We start from the raw sequence: 24,584 nt of genomic DNA, 5'->3' as shown, positions 1-24,584 counted from the left end.
CATCTATGGCCTTTTTTGTCACTTGACTAGTTGGCAAAAGTACAGTCTATTATTCTTCAGCCTTTAGAATTCACTGTTTACAGACTCAAAATCATACTAAACTATGATGTAAGAAACTCAAAATTGTGTTACCTAAGAGCAAAATGCAATGGGTTTCAAAATGCTGTGACTATATTGAATTTTTTTTACAAAAGAGCTTGAAAGGATGGACTACTAAACATACAAACCCAGCCTCAACAAATATAAGTAGCTACAAGTACTTGGCATGTTGCTTATTTCAAAGGCTTTATCACTATAGTTAAAATTACACTGCCCATCTGGAGTATTATTTAAAGCCTTTTTTAAAAAACTTTAATGTAATCACTAAAAGCCTGAACATTAATCACCAATTTCATGATAACCATAACTGTATGCATCTTTGTAAAGATGCACGCACACACACACGAAGCAAGTGTTTAAACAGCCTTCATTGCAGTGGCAGTTGGCAAATCTCTTAAGGTAAGTTTGTCACGTTGGCAGTTTTGCTTTGTGTTGCAATTCAAATCGAAACAACGCCATGGCACATTGCTGTAATCCTCTGAAAACACTGCTGCCGTTGGGTCTGAAGACATTGCCACTCAAACCACACCGAAACTGCACTTAACTATTAAGGAAGCGCACATAGTAACAACCAACCAGAGGACCACCCTGCAGCACACTGGATTTTTCATGGTGAGCTTTCCTCAGCTGCAACAACTTGCTTCAGCAGCAGTAGCCACCACCATGATATTCACAGTTTAAGTACACTACCCAACTGGTGATATTCCTGCATGAAACTTAAGTTCATTTAAGGAATACTTTAATTTTTCCAACCTATCCTGTGATAAATAAAAATGATCTTCAGCAAATAAAGCCAAATGCCAGAAATATTTTGTAATGTTTTATTAAAAAGAATTACAAAAAACTTCAGCTTTTAACAATCATATATAAAATGCATTTTTGACAACCACCATGCACATCATAATAAATGTGAATGTTTATGACTAGAAGTCTCATCTGGGTGGGAAAAGAAACTTCTTGTTTTTGGAATGTTCTTTGCCAGCACTGTTCAAAGTAGTACCTTCACATTAAAGCTTTGTGTACCATTGAGCAACACTTCTGTATTGTTTACCAATTCCCTTAAATATCAAAACATCTGGATTGAATCAAATGTACTAACCACATGGCTTAGATATTCTTGCTTTGTTTAAATAAAATTCACTTGCTTGAAACAAAACTATCCGCCTTACTCTCTAGAGATGCAATAAAAAGAGTAAACAAATTAGCATCTTTGGTACAAGCTGATTTTATCCACTGTTCTTTGCTGACAGTTGTGTTACATTTTCTGCATACATACTGCATTAGAGCTTTTAAACACACACCTACATTTGTAGTCCACCTTTTGAACCATTACCTTGTTTTTACAATATTCAGATCAGACATCATATTAACTGATTTTGCAATCACCATCTGCCAATGACATTCTTTCTCTTCCAGCACCTCCAGTCAGTGCTTTGAAACCATTTACACTAGAACAATATCTCCCACTTCACTTGTGCATTACCACTAATTAATGCAACCATATCACCAGCTTTCAACTCCCTTTCACAAACTCTAGTCATAGAACCAACATATGCTGCTAGTCTTAACATTTCTTTTCCCATTAACCTGTAATGTCCATACCAAGGAAGGAAGTATTCATACACTTATTTCATGTAAAAGGGTAGGTTGAAATTTCAGAGGTTGTACACCAAGACTGAAGAGGCTTTACAGATTGTGCATTTTGTCATTCTGGACAAGCCGCAACTCCCATTTTATGGCTGGCAAAGCACACCGACAGCTCTATCTGTAGGCAACATTGACCCCGTAAAACCAGCTCTAACTTGTCATCTGCCCTGCCCCCCAGCACATAGAGTGGTCTTCCTCATCATCCCTCAAACAAGTCAGACTCAAAACTTGTCTGCAGTTTCCAGGTTAGAACAAATACCAGCTTGGTGGACTATAATCAGAGCTGTGTCCTGGGGACAACAAAGCCAGTGGAACGTCACAAGTGTCACGCTCTTTTCTGGCCCTTAAGAGGACCTCCCTGGCATAGGCCTTGCTCTCCCCCTCTCTCTGTAGAGCTCCGGTCCTATCCATACCAGAGGACTTTCTCGGGCATTGGCTCCAGTCTTGGAAACACATCCACGAGAAAACATGTCTCTGCTCAATTTCTGACAGATAATCACATGCCGCTCAGGTGGGCCATCTTGTTCAACAAGTCATGCAGCGAGGTCTCATAGATGGCTGAGGATTCGGATCCACCTGGGAACATGAAAGACTATTTTAGAGGTGCAAGAGAAGCTGTAATATAATTTCTAAGTTAAGGCCACAAATTAAATCTTTGCTTCAGCAGTTCAGAAAGTGAAGATACAACATCTTCAAGCAGCATGTCTGGTCTTTTAAAGACACTTAGATCACACTGGCACAAAGAGCTGATTATATTATTCATTGCCCATTTGTGACTACAGCAGAGTATCTGTAAGTGTTCACGCTATATAAACTTTTTTTAAAAACTGATGCATGTACTCAATATGGAAACATAATACTTTTTGTTCAAGGGTGTATCTTGCTACAGGACACAAACACTGAGGTTTATCCTAGGACTGGATGTTTTGTTTAGAAGTTCATGTCCTTAACCACAGGGTCACCTTCTGCTTTACATCATGAAGAAAAAGTCAGTTTTTCTAGCTAAATCAGAATGTGTGACAAGCTCTGAGAGCAGCTCACCTCACTGTAAACCGGAGGTGGTCGCAAGCGAAACTCCTGAATGTAGGCAGAAAAGGGGCGGCCCAGCATCCCAGCGAAGTCCTCCTCAGCTGGAAGAGGCCTCGCGTCCTGCTCCACCACATCACCGGAAACAACGGTACTGTAATCCGGAGGAGCTGCAAATGGCAGAGAACTTTGTTTACAGACTGCCTCACCTGTCACAATACACATCGCTGCAGAATCAGAATCACATAACATGAAGCAGGTGTGACACTCACGCTCAGGCTGCTCGGGGATGGTCATGCGGAGCCACTCTAAGTTCATGCCGTACTGGCTGCTGACACTGGAGGTGCGACTGCCAAAGGGGTGGAGGGGAATGGTACCCATGACAAGGGGCAACTCCAGGCAGAGCTTGGAGGTACCAGGAACATTCACACACACCTGGAAGGAGGAGACAAAGGAATGTAGTTTAGATACTATGAAAAGGAGATCAGAACTCAAATATTTTTTCTGAAACCTGCTTGAACAGCAACACAATTTAAATTCCGAAGGAGAGCAGGAAAGACTTACCCTCAGAGCATAATCCACTTTAATGATGCGGCACTGGATGATTGAAGGTCCAACAGGAGGGATTTTGATGGCACGGCCATGCCAGGTCTCTCTGCAACGAGCTCCAACCACGTCGCCACTTAGCGTGGCCACCACCGAGCGCTTCTGCTTCATTGTTCCCCTGGCTATGAAGGTCTGGGTCTGTGTGACGTAGGCCTTGGGTACAACGGAGCGGGAGGTGGCGTTGTCAAACTCCGCAAAGACTGGGATCACCTCGCCTGCCAGCAGACAAAGGAACTGGGTCAGACAACCCTTTGGAACAAAGAGGTTGCCGAAAAAAGTGTGGCTAAAAGAAGAGAATCTTCCTTACCTGGAGTATAGCCTTTGCGGTCAATTTTGGCTGTCACCGACACTTGACCGGAGTTGCGGTACCACACACGTGCCATCTTGTCTTTGGTTCCAGCCTGGGAAGCCTAAGACAGAAAGAAGGCACAGGGATGACTTCTTCATACTTCAACGAAAGCACAAGGTTTGTAAACAAAACACCCGTCCTGCATTCTCACCAGCAAGGCTGGCGTGTTGATGTCAATGGGCTCAATGACTGTAAACTCCTTCTTGATCTTCTTCACCGGGGCCCAAGGTCGGTGGAGCTTCACCTTCACCCAGTAACGAATGCTACCATATTTGCCTTCAAAGGAGGTCACCAGTGTCCTGTTTATTGCAAAGTTAGGACAAGGCAATGTAAGAGCATGAGAACAAATGAAATAAAATAGCAAATACAAATATGATATGAACATGACCATGGCTAATTGATACTCTGAGGATCATAAAGAGAGAGAAAAATAACTCACTCTTCAGGCAGCTGGAAACTGAAAGGGTATTCATGTTTGCCTGCTTGGAGCACCGTTATGCCCCCATTATCTGAATAAAGAAAAGAGGACATTTTAACTTACATTTTGCAGATGTAATTAAACAGTGCTTGTTACTTAAGCTACGCATTGATTGTTAACGTCTACACTCTGAGGGAACAAGTTTAAGCGCTTGTAACGCAGTAGCAGAACTTGGAGAGACAGGAGGCGGACAGGCACACAGTAAGTGCTGCGGTGCCATCGCGCCCACTTTCTCTTTCAGTTCGAGCAGCTCATCGTATCGCTGCCCTCCGGACGCCAAGACACACGATTTCTCAAGTACTAGAACTAACTGCCCTGTTCTCAGACAAGGGGAATATCAATATGCGTCTCTTCCACCGCTGCGGCGCTTTTAAAAACGAAGCGAAGAGTAGTCGCTGCACGTGCGCAAAGATGCGCGCGCTCAGCAGCGGCGACGACGCGTGGAGCGAGCGCGTGCGCGTACCCACCTGCCTGCAGCAGCGCTTCTCTGTGGTTCAGGTATTCCACCTCGTCGCTGTAGTTCTGCGTGTACGCCGTACTCGAGCCCGCGCTGCGCGACTCCGTCCAGTGCACCTTGGCGAAGCCCTCGGCGTGCAGCTTCAGCGACTGCAGCCGGCACTCGGCGGACAGCTCGAGCAGCACCTTCCCGGACACCACGTCCCCGCTGCTGAACACGGGCGCCGAGTCCGCTTCGGGCGAGTCGAACACAACGTCCAGCTTCCTCACTTTGTCGAAAATCATCTTCCTCACGTACACTCACTTAGCCCTGTCTCAGTCGAGCGCGTGCTTGGACGACCCAGTTCACGTGCGAGGCTGCGCGCGCGCCACCAGTTGCGAACACAGAGTGTGTGCTGTGGCTTCCCCCACGGGGACCTTTAACAACATGCGCTGCCGAGGGGCGGGGCTCTCGCCTTCATTATGTAAAGGCCGCGGGGCACGGAGCGCTCGGCTAACAAGCCCGCCCGTGGGTGTGGAGCTGCCGCGCGGCCGGCCCACCAGCCCCAATGTGGGGGTGATGCGAGCAGGTTCGCAGGGGTCCCAAGTGCTGTTCCTTCATTTGCTCTCCTTTTCCCTTCGGCGAGCGCGTCCAGTCAGTCAACAAAACATCACTATCCTATCCCACACAGATTAAGTTGTGCGTTTCCCGCTCAAGGAGTTTCGCCTCACCGACAACCCCAACAATAAAAAGAAAACAACAAAACGCAGCTACCATTTTCGCCAAATTATATTAAGAGAACTCGTCATAAGATAAGGATGCTTTTTTTCATTTCAGGGGATATGTGAACTCTAAAATACTTGCTTTTAATTCACTAACGTCACATTCACAAGCTCGCCCTTTCGGGATTCGCGTATCTTTGTTATTTATTAAACGGTACGTTCATTTCCTTTGTGTTGCCGAAACTGAGATAAACACCGCACGGGTACAAAAAAAAAAAAGTTGTTTACTTTCTTTATTGCCTGCGATGTCGGAAACATGTTGTACCGCCTCCCTGTGGTGGAAACGTGAACTGCAGTGTAACTGGACGCACAGTTAGTGCCTGTCCGTCCTGTCCAGCGTGTACTTCCAATAGCTCAGGTGAAACAGCGCACTAACAGAACGCGCTTCTGAACAATAACGTGTTGCAGTTTAAGTTTGATTTCTTTCTCTTTGGTAACATTTTGTTTTACTATATTGGAATGTTTACATTCACGATTTTAGCAGACGCCACGTACAACTCAGTGGTTTGTGCATAATTATGTACAGTTGAGAATATTCACACTTTGCCACATTAATCATGTATATAAATTAAGCACGGTATATTACTGTGCAATATAAAAATTCTTGAAGAAATATTATTATTATTATTAAAAACTATATCGACAATAAACATGTAGCAACTGTTTTTTTAAGTTTTTATACAATGAATGAATGCTAATTGGTGAAAAGATGCAGGTAGGATAGTGGTTAGAGTTATGGCCATTAGATCAAAATGTTGCTGGCCTGAGCCTTCCCTCCAGCTATCATCCCCTTGAGCAAGGTACTTACTCTAAATTACTCCAGTAAAATGACCCAGCTGTATAAATAGGTAAATAATTGTAACCTCAACGTAAGTCACTTTGGAGAAAAGCATCAGCTAAATGAATAAATGTAGATGGCTTAAACCTAGGGGGGTGCGGTGGTGCAGTGGGTTGGACCACAGTCCTGCTTTCTGGTGGGTCTGGGGTTCAAGTCCTGCTTGGGGTTCCTTGTGATGGACTGGTGTCCTGTCCTGGGTGTGTCCCCTCCCCCTCTGGCCTTATGCCGTGTGTTACCGGGTAGGCTCTGGTTCCCCATGACCCCATATGGGACAAGCGGTTCTGAAAATGTGGGTGTGGCTTAAACCTGACAATGAAGACACACACACATTTTCTGAACCGCTTGCCCTATATGGGGTTGCAGGGAACCAGAGCCAACCTGGCAACACAGGGCATAAGGCCAGAGGGGGAGGGGATACACCCAGGACGCCAGTCTATTACAAGGCACTCTAAGCAGGACTCAAACCCTAGACCCACTAGAGAGCAGGACCTGGTCCAACCCACTGTGCCACCACACCCCATATAGACAATGAAGACACACACACACACACACACACACACACACACACACACACACACACACACACACACACACACACACACATTTTCAGAACCGCTTGCCCCTTACAGGGTCACGGGGAACCGGAGCCTACCCGGCAACACAGGGCGTAAGGCCGGAGGGGGAAGGGGACACACCCAGGACAGGACGCCAGTCCATCACAAGGCACCCCAAGCGGGACTCGAACCCCAGACCCACCGGAGAGCAGGACTGCGGTCCAACCCACTGCGCCACCGCACCCCCTACAATGAAGACATTGAAGTTAAATACATTATCCATCCATCTTCCTCCGCTTTTATCCGGGGCCGGGTCGCGGGGGCAGCAGTCCGAGCAGAGTACTCCAGACTTCCCTCTCCCCGCACACCTCCTCCAGTTCCTCTGGGGGAACCCCAAGGCGTTCCCAGGCCAGCCAGGAGACGTAGTCTCTCCAACGTGTCCTGGGTCTGCCCCGAGGCCTCCTCCCAGTGGGACAAGCCCGGAGCACCTCCCCAGGGAGGCGTCCAGGAGGCATCCGGAACAGATGCCCGAGCCACCTCAACTGGCTCCTCTCGATGCGGAGGAGCAGCGGCTCTACTCCGAGCTCCTCCCGGGTGACTGAGCTCCTCACCCTATCCCTAAGGGTGCGCCCAGCCACTCTGCGGAGGAAACTCATTTCTGCCGTTTGTATCCGCGATCTCATTCTTTCGGTCATGATCCAGAGTTCATGACCATAGGTGAGGGTAGGAACGTAGATTGACCGGTAAATTGAGAGCTTCGCCTTACGACTCAGCTCCCTCTTCACCACAACAGACCGGTACAATGACCGCATTACTGCGGACGCCGCACCGATCCGTCTGTCGACCTGCCGCTCCATTTTTCCCTCACTCGTGAACAAGACCCCAAGATACTTAAACTCCTCCACTTGAGGGAGCAACTCCCCCCTAACCCGGAGGGAGCAATCCACCTTTTTCCGACTGAGAACCATGGCCTCGGATTTGGAGGTGCTGATTCTCATCCCCGCCGCTTCGCACTCGGCTGCAAACCTCCCCAGTGCACGCTGCAAGTCTTGACTTGATGAAGCCAACAGGACCACATCGTCCGCAAAAAGCAGAGACGAGATCTCGCGGCCACCAAAACAGACACCCTCCGTTCCCTGACTGCGCCTAGAAATTCTGTCCATAAAAATAATGAACAGAATCGGTGACAAAGGGCAGCCCTGGCGGAGTCCAACATGCACCGGGAACAGGTCTGACTTACTGCCGGCAATGCGAACCAAGCTCCTACTCCGGTCATACAGGGAACGAACAGCCCGTAGCAACGAGCCCCGAAGTACCCCCCACAGGATGCCACGAGGGACACGGTCGAATGCCTTCTCCAGGTCCACAAAACACAGATGGACTGGTTGGGCAAACTCCCACGAACCCTCCAGCACCCTAGTGAGGGTATAGAGCTGGTCCAGTGTTCCACGGCCAGGGCGAAAACCGCATTGCTCCTCCTGAATCCGAGGTTCGACTATCGGTCGGATTCTCCTTTCCAGTACCCTGGCATAGACTTTCCCAGGGAGGCTAAGGAGTGTGATCCCCCTGTAGTTGGAACACAATCTCCGGTCCCCCTTCTTAAAAAGAGGGACCACCACCCCGGTCTGCCAGTCCAGAGGCACCGTTCCCGAACTCCACGCGATGCTGCAGAGGCGTGTCAGCCAAGACAGCCCCACAACATCCAGAGACTTGAGAAACTCGGGGCGGATCTCATCCACCCCCGGAGCCTTGCCACCGAGGAGTTTTTTGACTACCTCAGCAACTTCAGCCAGGGTAATGGACGAGTCCCCCTCCGAGTCCCCAGCCTCAGCTTCCTCTACGGAAGGCGTGTCGGAGGGATTGAGGAGATCCTCAAAGTACTCCTTCCACCGCCCGAGAACATCCTCAGCTGAGGTCAGCAGCGCACCACTTCCACTGTAAACAGTGTTCGTGGAACACCGCTTCCCCCCTCTGAGTCGCCGGACGGTTTGCCAGAATCTCTTTGAGGCCGACCGAAAGTCTTCCTCCATGGCCTCACCGAACTCCTCCCAAGCCCGAGTTTTTGCCGCGGCGACTGCCAGAGCCGCGCTCCGTTTGGCCCGTCGGTACCTGTCAGCTGCTTCAGGAGTCCCATGAGCCAGCCAGGCCCAATAGAACTCCTTCTTCAGCTTGACGGCATCCCTTACTTCCGGTGTCCACCACCGTGTTCGGGGATTGCCGCCGTGACAGGCACCGGAGACCTTATGGCCGCAGCTCCGAACCGCCGCACCGACAATGGCGGAGCGGAACATAGTCCATTCGGACTCAATGTCCCCCACCTCCCTCGGGACCTGGTTGAAGCTTTGTCGGAGGTGGGAGTTGAAGACCTCTCTGACAGGGGCCTCCGCCAAACGTTCCCAACAGACCCTCACTATGCGTTTGGGCCTGCCAGGTCTGTCCAGCTTTTTCCCCCGCCATCGAATCCAACTCACCACCAGGTGGTGATCAGTTGACAGCTCAGCCCCTCTCTTCACCCGAGTGTCCAAGACATATGGCCGAAGGTCAGAAGAAACGACTACAAAGTCGATCATCGACCTCCGACCTAGGGTGTCCTGGTGCCAAGTGCACTGGTGGACACCCTTATGCATGAACATGGTGTTCGTTATGGATAAACCGCGACTAGCACAGAAATCCAATAACAACTCACCGTTCGGGTTCAGATCAGGGAGGCCGTTCCTCCCAATCACGCCCCTCCAGGTATCACTGTCGCTGCCCACGTGGGCGTTAAAGTCCCCCAGTAGAACGACAGAGTCCCCAGTGGGAGCGCTTTCCAGCACGCCCCCCAGGGACTCTAAAAAGGCCGGGTACTCTACACTGCCGCTAGGCGCATAAGCACAAACGACAGTGAGAGACCGTTCCCTGACCCGAAGGCGTAGGGAGATGACCCTCTCATTCACCGGGGTAGACTCCAACACATGGCGGCTGAACTGGGGGGCTATTAATAAGCCCACACCAGCCCGCCGCCTCTCACCTTGGGCAACGCCAGAATAGTGGAGAGTCCACCCTCGATCGAGTAGAGTGGTTCCAGAACCCAAGCTGTGGGTGGAAGTGAGCCCGACTATATCTAGACGGTATCTCTCAACTTCCCGCACCAGCTCAGGCTCCTTCCCCGCCAGTGAGGTGACATTCCAAGTCCCAAAAACCAGAGTTGGCGCCCGAGGTTTGGGTCGGCCGGGCACTCGGCCCCGACCACCGCCCAAATCACAATGCACCGGTTAAATTGCTTTATTAATGTATTTAACCCCTTTTCAAACTCTTCATACTTATAACTTACTTTCCTTTGCAGTTTTCAAAGAAATCCAGTGTGAGTGTGTGCAACGCTAGGTTCAGGTGTTTCTGTGTTATATTTGACTCTGGTGAGATGGTACAGAGCTCACCTGTCCACAGGAACCACAACGCATTTTAACCACTTTTCGATCCTGTTGGCAACCTTACATAGACTATATAAGAACATATTATTGCTTAAGTTGTAAATTACTAACAATTTCTTCTTGTTCAGCATTGCTTCCTTGCAAAAAGACTTGAGGAGGCCAGCCTGCCATTACGTAAGCACCCCATGCTGACTGAAGCTGATGATAAACCGCCATGATGGATGAGACATACCTTTCTGAACTGGGAAATCAAGTGAATATACAGCAACAGTGTTATTATTAGTTTTAAACTGACTTAAAGGTCTTGTTTAATCTAGAATTCCTAGGAGGGGTAGGCAGCCACTGTCACTTGGACCCCCAGAGCTTTTTTTCTCCCTTGACTTTCATTTGAGAGTTTTTTTTGTCCCTTTCCTCCGTGGCCAGTAGGCATACTTATAGCTTTAATAATGTGTTACGTTAGTCTGTAATCAACAGTTATTTTTGTTTCTTCAGCCAGATGTATTTGTTTCTTTGCCCGTTCGCCTTTGTTCAGCGCTCTGTATCACAGTGTGAGAATAGCGCTCTATAAAAATAAATTGAATTGAATACTATTGACATTAAGTAAGCATTTCTCTCTGCTTTTCTTTTAAAGCTTCTTACTGAACGACAGTGATTCCTCATGTAAACCAAGTTATTTTTTAATCCCTTGCAGGCAAACAATTAGCATGTGACTTTATTTGCAAATCAAAGCTTTTTTGACACCCCGGTTATGGGTATGTTGAGTGAAGCAAACTGCAGGACCTGAAGTGCTAGAATCCAGTAGAGGTAAAGAATATATGGTAATTACCACCCAATTTACACTGTAAACAAACAAACAGTTATTGCCAGGAGATTTGCCATGAGGTTAAAATACTGTGTATTCACTAATAGTGAGACTGGGGCATGTGGTTCACGTTTTGCCTTGGATTTCAGCTCAGCAGCCCAAGGGAAGCGGGGGGCTCAAGAGTGTCTGTGGCTTGTGATAAAGTGATGTTGCTTGTCAGGTACAGCAGTGTGGCTCAGTATGTGTAAAAGAGAGGAATTAATGAACACAGTCAGGACTACCCTGACAAGGAAAAGTGATTTCTAAAAATAAGTGAGTGAGTGAGCCAGGACACACCTGAGAGGTAAGAACTTGAGCCAGTCACAGCCCACAGGTGTTTGTCTGCAGAAATTGGTCAAATGTACTTGTTACTCTGCGATTCCTATTCCTATTCATAACCGAAGGTGTACGTTTAGGAAGAACATATATGAAATAAAAATGTATTCTGAGGATAAAAAAATAAATCCTGTTTGTATTAATGACTTTTGTCCTTATTTAATTATGACACAAACTGTTTTTGAAAACTGTGACAAAAATCAATGATTTTACAACTGTCTTAACACTAACAAGTTTATATGTCCTACCTTACTTACAGATTCCTGGTTTTACAATTATATCCAGCCAGGAATCTAAGGTTCAGGGGTAAGAAAACTGACACGTATTACCCTCTACTGGTGAGGATATAAAACTACTAGTGATTACATTTAAATACTGGCGAGGAGTCAATACTGTGTTATCAATAGTTTTAAAACCATTTAATATTCTTTAATGGGGATATGGGTATGGATGGTTATCAGAATGGGCTTTTTTAAGTTTCGTTCATTTGATAACAATTGAGCGCTTCCAGAATGATGTCTCTTCCACTTGTGCCCTTTAGGGTTGAAAGTGTTGTGCCCATTACTGTTGTTATTGAGTCCATTCATAGTTGCTGGCTGTCCGCTTCACTTTCCTTCAGTTTTTCCATCTTATCAACAGCTTCAAATTTCTGGGGGTCACCCTCACTGCAAAACTCACATGGACTGAGCACACAGCATCAACCATCAAAAAGGCCCATCAACGCCTACACTTCCTCAGACGTTTGAGGAAAGCCAGGATGTCCACTACAGTCCTCACCACTTTCTACAGGTGTGCTGTGGAGTCCGTCCTCACAGGGTGTATTACGTCCTGGGGTGGCAGCTGCTCCATACAGGACAAGAAAGCCCTACAGAGGGTGGTCAAAACAGCTCAGGGAATCATCGGCACACAGCTACCAGCAGTCGAGGACACCTATACCACACGCTGCCTCAGAAAGATGATGCGCATCATGAAAGATCATAGTCACCCCGCACGGGCACTTTTCTCTTCTCTGGCATCTGCAAAGCGGCTCAGGTCTATTCAAACCCGCACTGCTAGGTACAGGAACAGCTTTTACCCAACTGCTCTAAGAGTATACAACACTCATCAATGTGCCACCCTTTGCAACTAGAATTGCATTGATCCCTCCAAGCACACTGGCACATCACTTGCATTATCACTTTAAGTATTCTCACTTTTAAGTATTATGGCTGTCTATTGTTATTTATTATTATTGTTATTGGCATTATTTATTGTTTTGTTTTTGTGCAGTACTATCGATTGCTTTTTTGTTCATAGTCTGTGGAGAAGCACTCAAGAATTTCATGGTACATGTACATGGTACTTGTACTTATGACAATAAACCTTGAACCTTGACTATCCAATTCTCATATAACATGTCCAAAGTGTATCAACCACAGTGTGATTATTGGTGCTTCTAATGAGACTTCTGAAATTAGATTAGATTTGAGGATAGGCACTAAAGACTAATGCCTTTATGACATTAGTGGTGCGATGGGTTCGGCCAGTGCCCGCTGTGTGGCGGGTCTGGGGTTCAAGTCCTACTTGCGGAGTCCTGCGATGGACTGGCATCCCGTCCTGGGCGTGTCCCCTCCAGCCTTGTGCCATGTGTTGCCTGGTTAGGGTCCAGCTCATTGCATCCTGCTCAGGGCAAGCGATTGTTGACGATGGATGGATGGATTTGGGGGTTTCAGCTAAAAATCCACTCACAACCCAGTGTTTGGGAAACAGTGGCTTGACAAATATGTCTTCTTTAATGTTTTGTTTTATTTTAGCTTAATGCTACATGACATTTATTGATTTAACATAGACTTTCCACCAAAGTAATGCCCAAGGATCAGTTTGTAGTATTTACCTGACACCTTTATCCAAGGCAGCATACAATGCTAGAGACACAACGCTACCCTCCTACAAACATTCACTCATCTATACAGCAGAACACTGTAACACACTAAGGGCAATTTACAGTCACCAGTTCACACGACATACACCTTTCAACTGTGTGAAAAACCCACACGGACATGGGGAAAACATGCAAACTCTGTAAACTCTACACAGGCTGAGCTTGATTCAAACACATCACAGTCCAGGGTTAAAGTCAGCTAAATGTCAAGAATGTAGCATATGTAAATACGTAAGGCTACAAGGTTAATTACAATATTAAAAGGCCAAGAGGTATAAATTGTCATTACTTCTGTTAATTCCACATAAAATATTTGCAGCAGTATTTAACACATTGACTGTTAAACACCATGAAGGTAAGTGGACAACTGCACTACAGCCCTTGAGTTAGTTGGGTGTAGAGACGCAGAGAAAGACTGTGTTCTCCAGCATTGTCGGAGTGTGTAAAGTCATGGAGATCCTCTCTGGAAGAGCAGAGGATGACCTCTGTCTGGAAAGTGTTAGTAAAATGCTCTTCTTGCAATTCCCAGAGTTGAAATAACCAAAGAAACATGTGAGACCTAAAAGAAATTTTTTGCAGTCATGGGAGTCTGAACTGAAGCATCTGTATGTGCAAGTGACCTTTCTCAAACTTTTTCTGCCTTGCTAATTGAGAGATGTATTTTCTGTATTTTTTCTGTATGCCTTCCACTGAACTGGATCACTTTCATCCTCAGACAGCTCATGTGAGGATCCCCAGTCTATGTCAGATGCAGTAGTCGAGGTCCCAGTGGTCTGATATATAATCTGGATCCTCATTTCTGATTCTGTGTCCATCAAAACCTAGAACGGCCTCCTCTTCAGCGGTTGCCAGGTCTTTGGATGTGTATTTTGCAGTCATTGCAACAATCTATATGCAAATAAAAGGAAGGTAATTGTGTGAATGATACACTAATACACACACACACATTTTCTGAACCGCTTGTCCCATACGGGGTCGCAGGGAGCCGGAGCCTAACCCGGCAACACAGGGCGTAAGGCTGGAGGGGGAGGGGACACACCCAGGACGGGACGCCAGTCCGTCGCAAGGCACCCCAAGCGGGACTTGAACCCCCGACCCACTGGAAAGCAGGACCCGGTCCAACCCACTGCGCCATCGCGCCCCCTTACGCTAATACACTAATACATATTAACAGTACCTACATGGACATATACCACATACGGTGCACATGGAAAGCCCCCACCATCACATCTGACACCACCCACCTGTCCCACAGCCTCTTTGTGATCCTGTCGTCTGGAAGGAATCAGAATCAGAATCAGAACGAGCTTTATTGCCAAGTATGTTCGCACATACAAGGAATTTGTCTTGGTGACAGGAACTACCACAGCACAGACAGAATGACAGTGACAAGACACAGATGAGAAGATAGAGTATGTGAGCAAGGGATAAAAAATATTTAAAAATATAAAGTACCCAATATACAAAAATAGTACAAAAATAGTCGCTAGATACAAATGCAAGGGAGTGTAAGAGAAATGTGATAAATAGTTATAAATATAAATAGCATTATGTATTGCACGGTTTACTCTCTAGGGGAGAGATTTAGGTGTTCATGAGGTAGATGGCCTGAGGAAAGAAACTTTTCTTATGCCTGGCTGTCCTGGTGCACAGTGCTCTGTAGCGCCGGCCAGATGGCAAGGGTTCGAAGAGGAAGTGGCCTGGATGTGAGGGGTCTAGAATGATTTTGCTCGCCCTTTTACTGACTCTGGACGAGTGCAGTTCTTGGAGACCTGGGGGGGATGTGCCGATGATTCTTCCAGCAGTCCGAACTATCCGCTGCAGTCTTCTGATGTCTGACTTCGTAGCTGAGTCGAACCAGACAGTTATAGAGGTGCAGAGGACGGACTCAATGACTGAAGAGTAGAACTGCAGCAGTAGCTCCTGTGGCAGGTTGAACTTCCTCAGCTGACGAAGGAAGTACAACCTCTGCTGGGCCTTCTTTACAATGGAGTCTATGTGGGGTTCCCACTTCAGGTCCTGTGAGATGGTGGTGCCCAGGAACCTGAATGACTCCACTGTTGCCACAGTGCTGTTCATGATGGTGAGTGGGGATAATGCTGAGGTGTTTCTCCTGAAGTCTACGATCATCTCCACTGTTTTGAGCGTGTTCAGCTCCAGGTTGTTATGACTGCACCAGACAGCCAGCTCTTGGACCTCCTGTCTATAGGCAGACTCGTCGCCATTCCGGATGAGGCCGATGAGTGTGGTGTCGTCTGCAAACTAGATACCAAAGTATCCAGACCTCCTCCTCCAGACTGTGCAACAGCTTCTTCCCTTAGGCTGTGAGCATCCTCAACAGCACAAACCCCCGGACCGTCCGCACACCAATCTCCTGACATAACTATGGATGGATCCCCCCCCCCCCCCCCAACACACATATAAAAGAAGTCTGCACTAGGTGCCCGAAGAAAGCACATGTCACATTGTACACGGCACGTGTCACTTTAAGCAAATAGCATACTCAAAACAGTTAACTTATTACTGCTCCTGTAGCTAATTAGCAGTCTGGTGTCTCTAGGCTCCAGTGTCTAATGTTTAATTGTTCTTGTTTACACTTAAATTACATGTCCCATATAGCCTTTTTGTATTACACATAAGTCATTTTATAGCATTGTGTACATTATACAGTATATTATGTATGTTGTGCCAGCATCTGGCCTGTGTATTGCATTTACATTACATTTATTTATTTAGCAGACAAGTTTCTCCAAAGCAACTTCTAATGAACTCTGTGTAGTGTTACGAGCCCACACACCTTATTCACCAAGGTGACTTACACTGCAAGATACACTTCTTACAATGGGTCACTCATCCATACATCAGTGAAACACACACTCTCTGACACTCACACACTATGGGTGAACCTTGACCGGACTGTGGGAGGAAACCAGAACACCCTGAGGAAACCCACGCAGACACGGGGTAGAACATGCAAACTCGACACAGACTGAGCAGGGATCGAACCCACATCCTCTCGCACCACCCAGGCGCTGTGAGACAGCAGCACTACTCATCTTGTCTTGTTTCTTGCACTTGCCTGTTGTATTTATCTTTTTATATGGAATGGAGGTCCAAAGAGAAACAGAATTTCCTTCTCCTGTATGCATAACTAACCAATAGGAATGACAATAAAATTGACTTTGATGCAAACTATGCATAATATGTAATCCACAGGTTTCAAATGATAAACAGTCGAATGCAGAAAATATTTGTTTAATGTCAACGAAACATTTTCAAAACAAAATATTTTCCGTACATTTTCTGAAACAAACTTGTAGTTACATGTATCATGTGCTGAAGACTGTGAATGGAAGAGTACCAGAACACCTGGGTCCAAGTCTGTGTGGTGGTACAGAATGAGATAAAGGAACTGTCTAATTAGAATATCAAAGCAAATATGGGTTATTTCCACACGCATCCACGCAGGTGGGTGGTGCTACAAAGACAGTATTTTGAAAGCAGTAAAAAGACTATGGACCATTCAGAATCAGAAGAAGCTTTATTGCCAAGTATGTTCACATATACAAAGAATTTGTCTTGGTGACAGAAACTTACACAGCACAGACAGAATGACAGCGACGACACAAATGAGAAGATAGAATATGTGAATAAAGGATAAAAAATATCTAAAAATATAAAGTACACAATATACAAAAAATAGTCACTAGACATTATATGTATGTACAAGTATGTTCTATACAAATGCAAGGGAATGTGAGTAAGACATATGATGTGATAAATAGATATAATTATAAATATAAATAGCGTTGTGTATTGCACTGGTTTACTCTCTAGGGGGGATTTAGCTGTTCATGAGGTAGATGGCCTGAGGAAAGAGACTTTTCTTGTGCCTGGCTGTCCTGTTGCTCAGTGCTCTGTAGCGCCGGCCAGATGGCAAAGGTTCGAAGAGGAAGTAGCCTGGATGTGAGGGGTCTAGAATGATTTTGCTAGTTTACTGACTGTGGATTCATGTTCTTTGAAAACATTTGCCATGTTAAGAAAACCATAAACATTGAAGGCATAAGTACATTCCAAGGATTAATTCTTCTAACGTAGAATTGTCTATGTATTTCTGCATTGCAAAACATGACATTTTGTATTTTTAATACTTTACATCATACAGGCATGTCAGCTTGACCCCACGTATGCAATCTACTGGTATAATTTCTTTTTTTTTAAATCATACTTTTGTATAAAGTGAATATGAGAAAAATGAGATTTGAAAGTTTGGAACATGGCACAAAACAAACATTTGTGGGGTCAAAACATGAGGCAACAAGAAAGTACAGCAAGCTAGGATAAAGAGAAATATTCCCAGTTCATTCGAAAAAAACCACGTTTTCCCTGTATCTATTAAAAAACATATATGTTTATCACGTTACTCTAAAATAGCAACTTAGATCAGTCCATTCAATTTAAGGTTCACATATTTCACACTACATTTAATAAATATACAGCATATTACTTAAGTGCAAAGTAACAGACCTTTAGCTGAAATCATTATGCATAAAAACTGTACCTGTCATGAACTGAATGTTCCATTGTGATTACAGTAAATTTAAAACTAATACTGTATCGTAAGAGAAAAATTAACTCTAAAATCTAAAACAGTAGCCCGCTCCTACCTCTAGGGGCAGTGCTGAGTAACGGAAGCTGTGCTGTATTCATAATTAATAACTCTTTCAGTTTGGACATTTCATCATCTGTTTTAGCACATGAGACGTAAGGGTATTTTTAGAAATAATCATTCCTCTTGATACTGAACACAAATAATTCACCTTTCTAGATCTGATTAAAATTTTGTTTTTTTTTTAAACTTTATAATCAAAATGATGGCTTGCTGGCAAGTTTCATTCTTGCTGTTGATTGCACATAACAGATTTTGGCTGAAACAATCAAGTGCCGCATTTTTGTAAAATAAATAATACACACACACACACACACACACATTTTCAGAACCGCTTGTCCCTTACGGGGTCACGGGGAACCGGAGCCTACCCGGCAACACAGGGCGTAAGGCCGGAGGGGGAAGGGGACACACCCAGGACGGGACGCCAGTCCGCCGCAAGGCACCCCAAGCGGGACTTGAACCCCAGACCCACCGGAGAGCAGGACTGCGGTCCAACCCACTGCGCCACCGCACCCCCAAAATAAATAATACTAATACAAAAAGAAAAATTACAATCAAGCAGGAGTAACAATAGTAAACAGTAAGAGTCTGTTTTTGACACTCCGAAGTGCCAAACTAGAGCAAAAAAGGGTCAGAATAACAGCAGTGTTAGGGTTAAAAGCCTAAAATGCAAATTATGAATGACAATCTATTAAAAGACAAGACGACGAAAGAACAAAAACTGACAGAGGAAAATAAATAAATAAATAAATAAATAAATAAATAAATAAATAAATAAATAAATAAAATTGGAGCAGTGGAAAAGCTCGCGCTGTCCGTGAAGCGGATATGACGTAAAATGACGCAGTTCCGACTTCGACGCTCTCTCTTCGCTACAGCTCAGCTGCTGGCAGGGTGTGTATGCCGTTGTGTCCGCGAGGTTTTGCGAAATAGACTATATAAAATGTGGATGGGGTTGAAGTGATTTTTAAAAGTTCACTGCAGTTGTGTTTTTAGTCTGTACAGGGCCTCGAGCGAGTTCCCTAGTGTAAAGATAAGATGTAAATTAACAGCTGTTCCATGCGCGTCTCAGAGGCCTGTTGTTCCGCCATTTGAGCGGGGTCTGTGTGCCATGTGGCCTGGGGACGCTCACGGGCTTATTGACTGACCAGTACATGTCACGGAAAACGAGTTAAAACAAACAGCTGGTGCTGCTCTGTTATCTGTCCCCAGGTTTTTACGCGATCACTGTGCAGAGCTGTGTACATATAAAACGTGATATTCATGTTAAGTTAAACTTAAGGCTCATTCATTGTGATTCTTTATTTGTGGTATGTTTCTGTGGGAGTGTCCGTTCAGCACATCTTATCCATTCACACAGCCTGCAAAGATGCAGATTTTTGTGAAAACTTTAACGGGGAAGACCATCACCCTTGAGGTGGAACCCAGTGACACGATTGAAAATGTGAAGGCCAAGATTCAGGATAAGGAAGGTGGGTTGTTAAGGGGCCCTCTTTAGGATAGTACTTTACAGTTTAGTTTTGTAACATTGTTCTGGTGTGCAGTCTCCCTCCACATCCCAGTGACATGAGTTTTGGTTTTTGCTAGGTATCCCTCCTGATCAGCAGCGTCTGATCTTTGCTGGGAAACAACTTGAAGATGGGCGCACCCTGTCAGACTACAATATTCAAAAAGGTAGTTTTACACTTTTGACATTCAGAGTTCATTTAAATGTTCTACATATATCTAGATGTTCAATTGAATTGTTGCCAGGTCATGCAATCAACCCTTTCTCTAACCTTTGCAGAGTCTACTCTCCACCTGGTGCTGCGTCTGCGTGGAGGCATCATTGAGCCTTCTCTGAGACAACTGGCACAGAAATACAACTGCGACAAAATGATCTGTCGCAAGTAAGAGTTTAAGCTACATTTTTCTATTTTGTGTGCATCCTTGTCAACTTGCGGGGTGTCATTTACACCTAAAATCTTTGCTTTACTGAAATGTGACCGGTGTAGGGAGTGCAGTAGATATCACAAACTTGTGCATATGGTCAGTTCAACACATTGTTACCACTCTAGTATCTTTGCGCAAAGTACTGAGCTAAGTGCGTCTTTGAAAAGTCTTTGTATTTACAGGTCAAATACTGTAAGTGGCTTTGGATAACTGCATTAGCCAAGCAAACCACCAATTTGCAATTGTGTCCATTAAATTGAGGAATGAGTTATTTCCTGAATAGAATCTGAATAGTTTGGGAATCTTGCTGTTGGTTAAAGATGAGATGTAGTGACTACTTGAAGGTTGTAGAAATTCCTGACTGTAGCAGTTTAAAGAAAATCAAATAGCTTGAATTTGCTGCAGTGAAAACACCTGCTATATGAGAACAGTATCAGTCTTAAGCAGCAGATTGCTATTGAAACTGATTGTGAGCTCTGTTGTAGATGCTACGCCCGCCTTCATCCTCGTGCTGTCAACTGCCGCAAGAAGAAGTGTGGGCACACCAATAACCTGCGTCCCAAGAAGAAGCTGAAGTAAACTTTGTTAGTTTCTGGTCCATTGGTGAATTTTTTTCAATTCATAGATTAAAAAAATTGAATTGTCTAGTCTGCTGTTTTTGTTTGAGAGCATAAATTAGTAAGTGGAGAAACTGGAAATGCAGTCAGGCTCCTTTGAACAATTTGAGTGAAGGGGGTGAGGCTTCATACCCAGCAGGTGGCAGTAGAGCTTTAGGTGAAAAATAGAAGACTCACTGACCAAGTAACAAGGGATCATATTGAACTACTACTCAGCCTGGGATGGCCTTGCATGTCTGTAATTGTTGTAATTAGATGATCTAAAATGGGTGGCAGTAGCTGGCTGAGTATCAAGTTTTGCAAACTGAGACTTGATTGGAAAAAAATGTGCATTTAAAGAACTCTTCAGTTTAAATGTTTGTAAATCTGACCAGAACTGCACAGCGGTACTGCAAGTAGCGCTGCTGTCTTGCAGCTCCTGGGTGGCGTGAGAGGATGTGGGTTTGATCCCTGCTCAGTCTGTGTGGAGTTTGCATGTTTTCCCTGTGGGTGTGGGTTTCCTCCCACAGTCCAAAGGCATGCTGCTCTGGTGTGTGTGTGAGTGTGTGTGAGTGTGTGTGAGTGTGTGTGAGTGTGTGTGAGTGTGTGTGTGTGTGAGAGAGCCACTTTGGGGGGAAAGCGTCTAAATGTGAGTTTTAAGACACTCGCAAATGAAGCATTTCATAGTGGATAAGTATAACAACAATTGATAGGACAACCTAGCTTTAAAATTATAGGGAGAATAGGCTCCAACTGACTGACCTTATATTAGGACAATTTGGGGCAAAAAAGTGAGGGAATACAATAGCTCTGCAGGTGTATTTCTACCCATTTCTGAAAAAGTATAACCTGGAAATGTTAAACATCCACTACAAAAATACTTAATGCATTTTATTTGGGGAAAGACCTGCTTGGCACAAGACATTTATATACAACTAACATTACTTTTTAGTCTACAGCTCTTTAAAAATGAAAGCAAAAATTTAATGTGGGTATTTAATGCAGACTTTGACAATTTCAAATGAATAAAAATGTTTAATGGTTTCATCTAGTTTAGCATACATTTATTTCCAAGTAAGCTGGAAAATTGTGTGCTTTGACAGTTTTAAAAATATTGTTGCACTATTTACCAAAGGTCATTCACTTCAAGGTTAAACTGTTTGAAAGCACTATTACAAATATCTTGCTATTTATATACTGACAATGGTATCAAAATACATTTCAACAAAATTCTATAGAAAAAAGAAAACATAGCTCTATTAAATGATCACCCAGCAAAATAACTCAACATCCCAGGAGAAAAGCCTTAATTTATCATTGCCATTAAAATACAATGTCAACTTGTGAATATGTAGTTATATAATGACCATGCTGTAAGTGAAAGGTATTGTAAAAACTGCATAGAGAGGGTACTTTAGCGCGCACACACCAGTCTTCGCTGACTTTGACAGTACTTAATGAAAGTTGCATAATTGACACTGACAGACCAAATTTGATTTTATGGCATTTGTCCTTAACAAAACATCAGTATATTAGACAAATATTGACAATACTGCACCATCTACACACAGGAATTCATTCCCATAGTCTCCCTTCTATTGACTTCTACTCTGCTCCCTGTGCAGAGAAGACCAACAGATGACCCTAAACTGCAACACACAGTCACAACCATCACGCTAAAGGCTTCCAAGTAGGTTAGATTAGACAAGATCATGTGAGACTGCAGAGGTTAACTTTAAATGCTCTTCTAGTAGTAGTTTGTAATATGCTGTCCTATCTTGTAAAAAGGTTGCACAACACAGACAGTTTTATTATTGGAAGTCAGAAACTTCAGTACTATGAGGATTTTTCTAACGGTTACTTAAATGCTCAAAGGAGAATGAGAATCAAAATGTTGCTTTGTAATACTTCCCGCATGGACTCTGGACAGTCCATCCTGATACACCCTTGTCTCTGAAGAACACCGGTGACAGTTCTGATGCTGAAAGCATCTGATTTACCTCCACTGGGACATGTTTGCAGACTCCACCCACACCTCTGTCCTTTTAAGATGAATACAGACAAGAGATGTGCATATTTACTGTACTCTAAGTGCTATTAAGAAACCAGATACCAGAGACGTGCTATTTCGACAGCATTCCACACTGACTTGCTGCAGATGCTTTCGATAACTATGCTGTAGGGTACGGATCACTACAGGAGAAAATGTCAAGAAAGGCATTCAGTAAAGTCGGTAAGTACTGTAAGTAGGCTAAGTCAGCTTCGCAGGTAAGTTTAATACATACAACACGTAGCATTACATTACTTTGTTTTGACCAGCAATTCCGTAATGTATTTAACAACCTAAATATCTAAATTATCTATGAATGAGAAAATTGTACAACATTTCTGTAAGGAATATGTGAGATGACAACGTATGTCCGTCGCTTTTCAGGAACCATTAAAGAAAAACTAAACTTCATCTTTGGTATGTTTCGCACACTTACCTAATTTTCTACCTCTGCTTTCAACAAATTTCATATTTAATTCCAGTTGAGCCATTTACTCATATTTTACCTAAAAGTTGAGACTTTAGAATTTCAAGTTGAGAAAGTGTGCGCCAATTTCCCTCTCACATTTGAACCCTTTTGTATTACTACATTATTGCTAATGCTACCTGTGTTAGATCATAGAAAATGTTTGGAAATTATCTCATAGCAGTGACAGGTAATTGGAGATAAATCATCAAAACCTATACCTATTCGGTATTATCAGTTCGCATGTTTAAACCTGGTGACCAGAAGTCTCCACGATGAGCACAACATACAGTGGATTTGGACTGAATGTGCACTATTGAAAAACAGTCCTTTAACAAGTGTTTTGACACATCGTACCTTTGCTTTGTATCACAGTAAACAAGGCATTCATGTCAAGGCTTGTAGCGCTCACATGTAGATCGTGACACGGTAACAAAGCCGTAAAGTGAAATTCTACCAGGAACAAACCTTTTCAATGTTTCACAGACTAAGTGTCCAGCTTTCCAGATTAAATACTGGAAAAAAAAAAAAGAGGATTCCATCCTGTTAAAGATAGAATATAATAATACTGAAGAGCAAACAATCCCAAACCTACCATATAAACAATACTATCTTTTGGTTCCTTGTAATAATGATTTATAAAGGTAAACCTTTTACAGATTCATCCTCTACAATTATGAATGTTTCTAAAAGGGAGTGTCTATCATCCACAGCTAACATGAGGTTTTACATTGCACATCTTATTGTTTATTGTAAACAAGCATGATTACCAATCTGAAACCACTAGAAATTTTAGTACCCTAAAAGCGCTTACATTACATGGGTTATCTTTAAAAACACGCTTCCAAAGCTGCAGTAAAATATTCACATTTCTTGGCATGTTTATAGTATGTACAATAATGTTTTTGAAGTCGTTTTCCCCATTTCCTCATTCTGATGAAACTCTGCTCTGATTAAAGGGGATATTAAGAGCATCTTTAAGGCTGATGTCAGGAGTATTAACCAGTATTCTAATAAGCACCACAGACTTTGGCACCCACCTTTTTCCAGTTATTAAGGATCCCCTCCCAAAAGAAAAAAGGAAAAAAAAAAAAAGAAAAGATCTTATCTGTGTGCACTAGGCCAAGTTCCTGAGCTTCCAAAACTCATTTTATTCTGTAACAATATATTTGCTTCTCATATCAGTATTTGTACTGATTAGTATTATTACTGACAAACTTAAGTAAAAGTGAAAGACTCAGGTGGCAGGGTGGAGCAATGAATAGTGGTGCCGTCTCACAGCACCTAGGTGGTGCAGGAGAACACGGGTTTGACCCCTGCTCAGTCAGTGCGGAGTTTAAATGTTCTCCGTGTTCGCGTGGGTTTCCTCCCGCAGTCTAAAGATGTATTTGAAGTGAACTGATAACTCTATAATTGCCAGTTTTTTTGTGAGTGTTGCTCTGGCATATAGAAGAGTGATTAGTATGTAGTGTACTGCAATAGGGTGTCTAGCACTGTAAGTGACTGTAGGTGAAAAGGTGTCTGCTGAACACTACAGTGTTTGCT

General features: G+C 44.1%; 2 protein-coding genes across 2 annotated transcripts; one reads left to right on the top strand and one right to left on the bottom strand.

The window, feature by feature from the left end:
- Positions 1-906: 906 nt before the first annotated feature.
- Positions 907-5,065, bottom strand: arrdc2 (arrestin domain containing 2). The gene is made up of 8 exons (XM_018745764.1): positions 4,673-5,065; positions 4,167-4,236; positions 3,879-4,026; positions 3,686-3,788; positions 3,337-3,593; positions 3,045-3,207; positions 2,788-2,942; positions 907-2,322 (listed from the first exon to the last, which is right to left on the bottom strand). The coding sequence occupies exons 1-8, from the start codon at positions 4,944-4,946 to the stop codon at positions 2,272-2,274; spliced, it is 1,221 nt and encodes a 406-aa protein (XP_018601280.1). The 5' UTR covers positions 4,947-5,065; the 3' UTR covers positions 907-2,271.
- A 13,752-nt stretch (positions 5,066-18,817) lies between these two features.
- Positions 18,818-20,574, top strand: uba52 (ubiquitin A-52 residue ribosomal protein fusion product 1). Its single transcript, XM_018745947.1, has 5 exons — positions 18,818-18,889; positions 19,356-19,467; positions 19,583-19,669; positions 19,782-19,884; positions 20,413-20,574. The coding sequence occupies exons 2-5, from the start codon at positions 19,365-19,367 to the stop codon at positions 20,504-20,506; spliced, it is 387 nt and encodes a 128-aa protein (XP_018601463.1). The 5' UTR covers positions 18,818-18,889; positions 19,356-19,364; the 3' UTR covers positions 20,507-20,574.
- The last annotated feature ends 4,010 nt before the right edge of the window (positions 20,575-24,584 follow it).

Source organism: Scleropages formosus, chromosome 9 (assembly GCF_900964775.1).
Source record: "Scleropages formosus chromosome 9, fSclFor1.1, whole genome shotgun sequence".
In the NCBI taxonomy this organism is placed as follows: Eukaryota; Metazoa; Chordata; class Actinopteri; order Osteoglossiformes; family Osteoglossidae; genus Scleropages; species Scleropages formosus.
This window is presented reverse-complemented; position numbering and strand designations above follow the sequence as displayed.

Coding starts and splice junctions, on each gene's coding strand:
- arrdc2 (XM_018745764.1), bottom strand. CDS start 4,946: ATGATTTTCGACAAAGTGAGGAAGCTGGACGTTGTGTTCGACTCGCCC. Junction 4,027..4,166: donor AGTTTCCAGCTGCCTGAAGA/GTGAGTTATTTT, acceptor TGCAATAAACAG/GACACTGGTGACCTCCTTTG. Junction 2,943..3,044: donor CATCCCCGAGCAGCCTGAGC/GTGAGTGTCACA, acceptor TGCCATTTGCAG/CTCCTCCGGATTACAGTACC.
- uba52 (XM_018745947.1), top strand. CDS start 19,365: ATGCAGATTTTTGTGAAAACTTTAACGGGGAAGACCATCACCCTTGAG. Junction 19,468..19,582: donor CAAGATTCAGGATAAGGAAG/GTGGGTTGTTAA, acceptor GGTTTTTGCTAG/GTATCCCTCCTGATCAGCAG. Junction 19,885..20,412: donor GACAAAATGATCTGTCGCAA/GTAAGAGTTTAA, acceptor GCTCTGTTGTAG/ATGCTACGCCCGCCTTCATC.